Here is a 10,000-nt window from a genome sequence, read left to right on the forward strand (position 1 = left end):
TCCCTTCCCTCCTTCCTTCCTCCCTTCATTCCTTTTTTTCCTCCTTTCCTACTCTCCCTCCTTCCTTCCTTTCCTCCCTTCACTCCTTCTTTTCCTCCTTTCCTCCTATCCCTCCTTCCTTCCTCCCTTCCCTCCTTCCTTCTTCCCTCCTTCCTTCCTTCCTCCTCTCCCTCCTTTTCTCCTCTCCCTCCTTCTTTCCCTCCTTTTCTCCTCTCCCTCCTTCTTTCCCTTCTTTCCTCCTCTCCCTCCTCCCTTCCCTCCTTTCCTCCTCTCCCTCCTTTCTTCCTCCCTTCCTCCCTTCCCTCCTTTCTTCCTCCCTTCCTCCCTTCCCTCCTTTCCTCCTCTCCCTCCTTTCTTCCTCCCTTCCTCCCTTCCCTCCTTTCCTCCTCTCCCTCCTTTCTTCCTCCCTTCCTCCCTTCTCTCCTTTCCTCCTCTCCCTCCTTCCTTTCCTCCCTTCCCTCCTATCCCTCCTCCTTTCCTCCTCTCCCTCCTTCCTTCCTCCCTTCACTCCTTCCTTTCCTCCTCTCCCTCCTTCTTTTCCTCCTTTCCTCCTATCCCTCCTTCCTTCCTCCCTTCCCTCCTTTCCTCCTCTCCCTCCTTCTTTCCTCCCTTCCCTCCTTCTTTCCCTCCTTCCCTCCTTTCCTCCTCTCCGTCCTCCCTTCCTCCCTTCCCTCCTTTCCTCCATTCCCTCCTTCCTTTCCTCCCTTCCCTCCTATCCCTCCTCCTTTCCTCCTCTCCCTCCTTCCTTCCTCCATTCCCTCCTTCTTTCCCTCCTTCCCTCCTTTCCTCCTCTCCGTCCTCCCTTCCTCCCTTCCCTCCTTTCCTCCTATCCCTCCTCCTTTCCTCCTCTCCCTCCTTCCTTCCTCCCTTCACTCCTTCCTTTCCTCCTCTCCCTCCTTCTTTTCCTCCTTTCCTCCTATCCCTCCTTCCTTCCTCCCTTCCCTCCTTTCCTCCTCTCCCTCCTTCTTTCCTCCATTCCCTCCTTCTTTCCCTCCTTCCCTCCTTTCCTCCTCTCCGTCCTCCCTTCCTCCCTTCCCTCCTTTCCTCCATTCCCTCCTTCCTTTCCTCCCTTCCCTCCTATCCCTCCTCCTTTCCTCCTCTCCCTCCTTCCTTCCTCCATTCCCTCCTTCTTTCCCTCCTTCCCTCCTTTCCTCCTCTCCGTCCTCCCTTCCTCCCTTCCCTCCTTTCCTCCATTCCCTCCTTCCTTTCCTCCCTTCCCTCCTATCCCTCCTCCTTTCCTCCTCTCCCTCCTTCCTTCCTCCATTCCCTTCCTCCCTTCCCTCCTTTCCTCCTCTCCCTCCTTCCTTCCTCCCTTCACTCCTTCCTTTCCTCCTCTCCCTCCTTCTTTTCCTCCCTTCCCTCCTTCACTCCTTCTTTTCCTCCTTTCCTCCTATCCCTCCTCCTTTCCTCCTCTCCCTCCTTCCTTCCTCCCTTCACTCCTTCTTTTCCTCCCTTCCCTCCTTCACTCCTTCTTTTCCTCCTTTCCTCCTATCCCTCCTCCTTTCCTCCTCTCCCTCCTTCCTTCCTCCATTCCCTCCTTCTTTCCCTCCTTTCCTCCTATCCCTCCTCCTATCCCTCCTTCTTTCCCTCCTTTCCTCCTATCCCTCCTCCTTTCCTCCTCTCCCTCCTTCCTTCCTCCCTTCACTCCTTCTTTTCCTCCCTTCCCTCCTTCACTCCTTCTTTTCCTCCCTTCCCTCCTTCACTCCTTCTTTTCCTCCCTTCCCTCCTTCTCACCACAAGATCAATAGCGTTGAATTGCCACGTCCATTTTGGCGACGAGACTATAGGTCTGGCATCTTGCAGAGGCCCTGTGCCTGGCACGTAACAGGTCGGGGTTGCAGTCCAGACTTTGTGTTGCAAGTTGTTATAGTTGCGGAAGAAGGTCTTCACTTTCCTCGCGATCTGTGAACATGGGAAATGTGTATTTGTTTGTTTATCTAATAGCATCATCATTATCATAATCATTAGGAGTTATTGTACGTATGATACTATGATCAGATATTTCTTGATATTATTTGCCTTAGTATCATTGTTTTGAATTATTTGTTATCATTATTATTATTTCTATCATATCATCATTATTTTTATGTATGTATTTGTTGACTATGCATTCCATATTCATTGATATTCATAATCTTTATTCATACCTCACCTCCTTAACCATTCCCCCTTCCCCCCCCCCCCCCCCCGACTCACACCTCTCCCCCTGCAGCCAAATGAGATTGCTAATCCTTCTCTTTCCTTCCATCACCTCTCTCTCCTTCCCCTTTCTTTCTATCCCATGCACTTATCTGTCTTACTATCCACCATCCACTTCGCTCCCTGTTGCCTCACTTCCTACATTTCACACTTCTTCCTCGTTTTCCTTCTCTTTGTTCTTATTGCTCCTCCTCCTCCTCCTCCTTCTCCTTCTCCTCTCTTTCTTCTACTTCTTCCGCCTTCTCCTTCACTTCCTGTTTCTATTTCCTCCTTCTCCTCTTTTTTTTTTTTTTTTTTTTTTTTGGTGGGGGGCAATTCTATGCTTCCGACTTTGTGTACTCGATAGGATTCAAAAGATGATTGTATACAAATAAAGCTGATATCGCTTATTTCTGGCAGCCTTCCAGAAAACTCTATCTATCTGACTATTTCAGAAAATTATAGAAACAAAAACACCCGTCCGTACCGGAATTCGTGTTCATTCGGTACTTTTTCCTTGGTCTCCCTCCTCCGTCTTCCCTCCACCCCACCCTCCCCTCCACCCCATCCACCTCACCAATCAAAACCATCTATCTTTACCTGTTCAACCCCTCCACCCCACCCCCTTCCCCCCTTCCCTCCACCTCCCCTCCAACCCATCCACCTCACCAATCAAAACCATCTACCTTTACCTGTTCAACCCCTCCACCCCAACCCCTTCCCCCCTTCCCTCCACCTCCCCTCCACCCCATCCACCTCACCAATCAAAACCTCCATCTACCTTTACCTGTTCAACCCCTCCATCCCACCCCCCCTTCCCTCCACCTCCCCTCCAGCCCATCCACCTCACCAATCAAAACCTCCATCTACCTTTACCTGTTCAACCCCTCCACTCCACCCCCCTTCCCCCCTTCCCTCCACCTCCCCTCCACCCCATCCACCTCACCAATCAAAACCATCTACCTTTACCTGTTCAACCCCTCCATCCCACCCCCCCTTCCCTCCACCTCCCCTCCACCCCATCCACCTCACCAATCAAAACCATCTACCTTTACCTGTTCAACCCCTCCACCCCACCCCCCCTTCCCCCCTTCCCTCCACCTCCCCTCCACCCCATCCACCTCACCAATCAAAACCATCTACCTTTACCTGTTCAACCCCTCCACCCCACCCCCTTCCCCCCTTCCCTCCACCTCCCCTCCACCCCATCCACCTCACCAATCAAAACCATCTACCTTTACCTGTTCAACCCCTCCACCCCACCCCCCCTTCCCCCCTTCCCTCCACCTCCCCTCCACCCCATCCACCTCACCAATCAAAACCATCTATCTACCTTTACCTGTTCAACCCCTCCACCCCACCCCCCCTTCCCCCCTTCCCTCCACCTCCCCTCCAACCCATCCACCTCACCAATCAACACCTCCATCTACCTTTACCTGTTCAACCCCTCCACTCCACCCCCCTTCCCCCCTTCCCTCCACCTCCCCTCCACCCCATCCACCTCACCAATCAAAACCTCCATCTACCTTTACCTGTTCAACCCCTCCACCCCACCCCCCCTTCCCCCCTTCCCTCCACCTCCCCTCTACCCCATCCACCTCACCAATCAAAACCTCCATCTACCTTTACCTGTTCAACCCCTCCACCCCACCCCCCCTTCCCTCCACCTCCCCTCCACCCCATCCACCTCACCAATCAAAACCTCCATCTACCTTTACCTGTTCAACCCCTCCACCCCACCCCCCCTTCCCCCCACCTCCCCCCCAGCTCAACCTCACCTCCTGGACCCCACACCTGCCCCCCCACAGCCAGCAGAGCTTTCCAAACATGGAGTAAGGGCCACATCCCTCGCCGTATTGCAACTGACGACACAGTGCCACTTCCTCCAGGCTTAAGGCACCGTCTGGCCCTCCTTCTTCTTCTTCTTCTTCTCCTTCTCCCTCTTCGTGATTCTTCTTGTTCTTCTTCGTCCTCATCTCGTGTTCACGCAGGACGGCCCCAAGGGAAGGGAGGGCGAAGCTGCGGGGAAAGATGAGAAAGAAATAATAGGGAGAGAGGAGAGGAGGGTAAATTATCAGCATTATTATCATTAGAATTTTAATCATCATTCCTGACTTTACTATCATCATTATTGTCATTATGATCGTTATCCTTTTTTTTTAATTATTATGATCATCACGATTACTATTATTAATTTTGATTACTTTTTCGTCATCATTGATATCATTGATATCATCTTTAGCATCATCATCTGATTCATTAATGTTATCATTAGTTGCATTATCGACGTATTATGTACACCCACCTCTTCTTTATCTATATTTCTATGTATTTATCTGTCTCTCTGTCTGTTTTCAAGTTTGTCTTTGTTTATCTGTCAGACTTTTTACCTGTCGCTGCGGGTATATCTATCTATCTGTTTATCTTTCTTCTCACCTACCTTCCTGCCTGTTTTTTCCTACTTTATCGCCTGCCTGTCTACCTTCTTACTTACCTACTTATCTAGACGCCTGTCTGCTTGGTGGTGGAGTTATAACTTCACCGTATGACTCAACCAACATATATTATACCCAGCTTAGCTTCGACATGTTTTAACTTGTATGACAATTGGGGATGATTCCCGCTTACTTGGTGTTGAGCATATATTTTTTTTTTTTTTAATAGCATTTGATTGATACTTATTGGCTTAATAAAACTGTATGTTTGATTTGATATTTGGACTATAAATCATTGGTTTGGTTTATTTTTTCCATGTATACTCTTTTATATCTTAGCCTCGTTTTTTTTTTCTTTCTTTCTTTCTCTCCTTTTTGTCTTACATGCATGTCTTGTTTTACGTCTTGTTCGTTTTTCTTCTCCTTTCTGCTTCAATTTATCCTTTCATTCTGTACTTTCATCTGTTAAACGTGTACGAGTAATTCTTTCACATTTCATCTTTTTACCTTTCCTCGCCTTTGATTAAGAAATTTTCACTTAATGCATTTTTTTTTTTTTTTTTTTTTTTTTTTGGTCTATTTCATTATGAGAAAATATTTATTCTCAGTTTTCCCATATTCTAACGATAATCATATCTGATTTCTGTACCATTTATTTTGAATTTTTGTACAAATTTCATCTTATACGAACGATGCTCGACGCAGCTTATGACGTCACGAAATCTCTTATAACTATAAGACTCGTTGAGCAGGAAATAGCCTCATTCTAAGCCAGGCAACGGTGTTTTGCTATCCTCCTGTGTGATTTCAATTAAATTATTAATTAACTAGTCGCTGGAAGAATCAGCTTATCGAAGTATTGCATCACCGTAAAGATACAAGCAAAGTTATATTTCCTCCTCCTCCTCCTCCTTCTTCTTCCTCCTCCTCCTCTTCTTCTTCTTCTTCTTCTTCCTCCTCCTCCTCCTCTTCTTCTTCTTCTTCTTCCTCCTCCTCCTCTTCTTCTTCTTCTTCTTCTTCCTCCTCCTCCTCCTCCTCTTCTTCTTCTTCTTCTTCTTCTTCTTCCTCCTCCTCATCGTCTCTCTTTGCTGTGCTTAGGGGCTGGACACGATCTTTTTTTTTATCAATTATAAATTAGAAACAGTTTTCAAGGATTGCACATCACATATTATAATATTGGGGAACGTTAGTTATAATTTTCTTCCATTGTGTTCTTTTTTTTTTTTTTTCTTCATTAATTATTATTTCATTATAACTATCCCTTTTTGGTATACGGCAACTTGATTTTGATATGATAATGCTCACGATTAATTAATTGGAGTTAGTTAATATCTACACGTAACCCATTCACCGAAATTAATTTGGCGAGAATCAGCTAATTACATTTGTTGGCAATGGAGCCTTAGCACCCTGGGATATATAATTTATTTTGTATCCTCCTCTCCACCTCCATCTCTCTTTCCTCTTCAATTTCCTCCACCTCTACCTCTTCCTCCTTATCTTCCTCCCTCTTTCTCCCATTTTTTCTCCCTTCCTCATCCCACTTTTCCCCCTTCCTCATCCCTCTTCCTCTACCTCTTCTTTATTCTCTCTTCCTTTTCCTCCTCCTCCACCTCCAACCTCCACCTCCAACCTCCAACTCCACCTCCACCTTCACCTCCACCTCTCTTTCCTCTTCAGTTTCCTCCACCTCTACCTCTTCCTCCTTACCTTCCTCCCTCTTTCTCCTCCTCTTCTTCTTCATCCTCCTCCATCTTTTTCTTTTATTTCTTCTTCCTCCTCCCATTTTTTCTCCCTTCCTCATCCCACTTTTCCCCCTTCCTCTACCTCTTCTTTATTCTTTCTTCCTTTTCCTACTCCTCTTCCTCCTCCTACTCCTCCTCTACCTCCTCCTCCTCCTCCTCCTTCTCCTCCACCTCCACCTCTTCCTCCTCTTCCTCCACCACCTCCACCTCTTCATCTTCCTCTTCCTCTTCCTCCTCCACCTCCAACCTCCTCCACCTCTTCCTCTTCCTCCTCCTCCACCTCTTCCTCCACCTCCTCCTACACCTCCAACCTCCACCTCCACCTGCACCTCCAACCTCCACCTCCACCTCCAACCTCCACCTCCTCCACCTCCAACCTCCACCTCCACCTGCACCTGCACCTGCACCTCCACCTCCAACCTCCACCTCCTCCTCCTCCACCTCCAACCTCCACCTCCAACCTCCACCTCCTCCTCCACCTCCACCTCTTCCTCCACCTCCTCCTCCACCTGCACCTCCACCTGCACCTCCACCTCCACCTCCAACTCCACCTCCTCCTCCACCTGCACCTCCACCTGCACCTCCACCTCCAACCTCCACCTCCTCCTCCTCCACCTCCAACCTCCACCTCCACCTCCAACTCCACCTCCACCTCCTCCTCCACCTCCACCTCCAACCTCTCCCTCACCTTTCCGACGCCCTCGCGAGCGCTCCCCTCACCACTTCCTCAGGAAATCGTCCCAACAGGTTCACATCGCCGGAAATGTGACCGAATTTGACCCAGTCGCCACTTGCCAGGAGGTCACAGTTAGCCGAGGTCAGGAGCAAGAGTTGGTCATCACGGGACTCTTGTTTGGCTTCCTCTTCATCTTCACCTTTCACCTCTTTCTCATCGGTCGAGACCTGGGGGGGGAGGGGGGGAGAGAAGAAGACTGTAAAATATTTGGAGGTTTGTGTCCTTACCAGCAGGATCCTCTTTGTCTTCCTCTTTTTCCTATTCTTTTATCTCCTTCTCCTTTTCTTCCTCCCCCACTATTTCGCCTATTTATAATATTATTGAATGATAACCGTGGTATTCTTTGAGGATTTCAGAAACGGTAATGATGACGAATGAAAATACGAATCAGCGTATTGCGAAACAGAAAACGAAACAGCCTCAGCCATCAGACTAGACTACTCGCCAGGCAATGTAACTGGGATCAATTTGACGAGGAAACCAATCAAACTCGAAAGTATTTTTTTATTTTTTTTTTTTTCCTTTCGTATCGTGGCGACTTCCATTCACCTTTCACTGAAAAGATGATGCGTCGTATATTTTTACTCCGTGGTTCTCAAATCCTCTTAATTAGATACGTTACCATATAATCCTTCTCTTGTAGCGGTATTTTATCTTAATGTTTCTGATATATTCTTTATCTCTATTTTTTTCTTTTCTTTTCTGATGCAAGCAGAGATATTCTCGCAGCTTCAAGGATCAGGCTATTAATCTCAGACTTCGAGCAAGTCCTTAGCGCCTGTGGTGTTGCTTTTGTTGACAGAATATATTGAACAAAACAAGTGAGCAAGCGCGTGTAAATTGTATGTATAAATGAATGGGATTTAAATACGTACATACTGAGATAGAATTACATGCGATACTGTATGAACCTTATGAATTGAAGGCATTGCACGAACTATAAGATCGGGTACAGAGAAATGAACATGTGCGTATATATTTTTTGCATGCACAGAATCGGTATAACAATAGCAATGGTGAATATGAGTAGCAATTGCAAAATACGTCGGTTATAGAGAAAGGATAGGGAGGGGAACCATGTAGAGGGAAAGAGGGAGGTGAAGGAGAGAGGGGGATAAGATGGCAGATAGTGAAAGATGGGGATAAGGTGGGAGCTAGTGAGAGATGAATAGGGTGAGGGGAAAGTGGGGAGGAGAAGGGGGGGGGGGCATTGAGTGGGGGTCGTTTTACGAGAGAGGGAGGGAGAAGGGTTTAGATGGGTTATTTTTAAGAGGGAGGGAAAACGGATAACCATCAACTTACCTGTCTCAAGAAAGAGGAAGAGAAAGAGAAGAAAGGAAGGCAACGTGAGAAAGAGAAGAAAAAAAAAATCAAAGAGGATATTTTCTAAATCTTTATATTGTGTTCTGTCTTTTCCTTTCTTGCGATCATCAAAACAAACAAATAAGTTGTTTTGTTATTAATTCAAAATAGATATATCCCTTCTAAATCAATAAATACCGGAAATCACTTACGCCCAAAGCCTAAGTATTCCAACGGCGCAACATTCTTTGCAATCAACGTAATTAAGAATCGATTGGGAAGTCATCCCCCCCCCCCCCGCTGCCACACATATACATACAATGTCTTAATAGAACGAGGGAGGAACATGAGTCAGCTGGGTATACTCTTACGATTACGATGTATCTTATTGTGTATGTGTGTGTACACACAGACACACACACACACATATATGTGTATATATATATATATATATATATATATATATATATATATATATATATATATATATATGCATACACACACACAAGTTAAGGAAATATGCATAACTGGACACAAAGGAAGCCAAGTTAAGGAAATATACATAACTGGACACAAAGGAAGCCACACTAGGACAGTATGCATAACCGGACACAAAGGAAGCCAAGTTAAGGAAATATGCATAACTGGACACAAAGGAAGCCAAGTTAAGGAAATGTGCATAACTGGACACAAAGGAAGCCAAGTTAAGGAAATGTGCATAACCGGACACAAAGGAAGCCAAGTTAAGGAAATATGCATAACTGGACACAAAGGAAGCCAAGTTAAGGAAATGTGCATAACTGGACACAAAGGAAGCCACACTAGGACAGTATGCATAACCGGACACAAAGGAAGCCAAGTTAAGGAAATATGCATAACTGGACACAAAGGAAGTTAAGTTAGAACAATATGCATAACTGGGCACAAAGGAAGTTAAGGAAATATATATAACCGGACACAAAGGAAGCCAAGTTAAGGAAATATATATAACTGGACACAAAGGAAGTTAAGTTAGGACAATATACATAACTGGGCACAAAGGAAGTTAAGGAAATATATATAACTGGACACAAAGGAAGCCACATTAGGACAATATGCATAACTGGACAGAAAGGAATCTAAGTTAGGAAAATATGCATAACTGGACACAAAGGAAGCCAGGTCAGGACATGCAGGAAACTTGTAAGTGGTCCAGAAAGCCAAGGAACACTTCAGACCAGTGATGTATCGCAAACTAAACGTTAGACCTCAACAACAACGGGTCCGGATATAGATTTCTCATAAAATAGGGTTGAGGATAAAACTGCGGGCGTTGAGTTATCAACATTCCTAACGTGGACACAACCGCGGATTATCTAGAACTCAAAGTCGTCGGTAGTGGACACCAGTGTGCTTTGTAGCTGTAGTTGCGTTAGGAGAGGGAGGGATGAAAGGAAGGAGAGATAAATGTAAATAGAGTGAGGAGATAAAATATGTGAGAACAGTATTATAATATATGTTGATAAATGAAGAATTGCAGAGAAATAACAAAACTATCGTCAGAATATGAAACAGCATTGGCTTTTGTCTGAATGTGCATAATAAAGCACTTGTAATTATTGCGA

The 10,000-nt window shown here is 46.0% G+C and overlaps 1 protein-coding gene across 1 annotated transcript in view; it reads right to left on the reverse strand.

Moving 5' to 3' along the window:
* The window catches only part of LOC122254279 (glutamine-dependent NAD(+) synthetase-like), a 46,146-nt gene that overhangs the window by 2,643 nt on the left and 33,503 nt on the right, over positions 1 to 10,000 (reverse strand). Inside the window, exons 11-13 of the mRNA XM_086532942.1 lie at positions 7,047 to 7,261; positions 3,957 to 4,197; positions 1,735 to 1,902 (exon numbers count right to left, since the gene is read on the reverse strand). Of these exons, the coding sequence (XP_086389068.1) occupies positions 1,735 to 1,902; positions 3,957 to 4,197; positions 7,047 to 7,261 (624 nt within the window). The remainder of the gene's footprint in view (positions 1 to 1,734; positions 1,903 to 3,956; positions 4,198 to 7,046; positions 7,262 to 10,000) is intronic.

Source organism: Penaeus japonicus, unplaced genomic scaffold, assembly GCF_977035675.1.
Source record: "Penaeus japonicus unplaced genomic scaffold, GWHDUDI00000001_assembly GWHDUDI00000038, whole genome shotgun sequence".
In the NCBI taxonomy this organism is placed as follows: domain Eukaryota; kingdom Metazoa; phylum Arthropoda; class Malacostraca; order Decapoda; family Penaeidae; genus Penaeus; species Penaeus japonicus.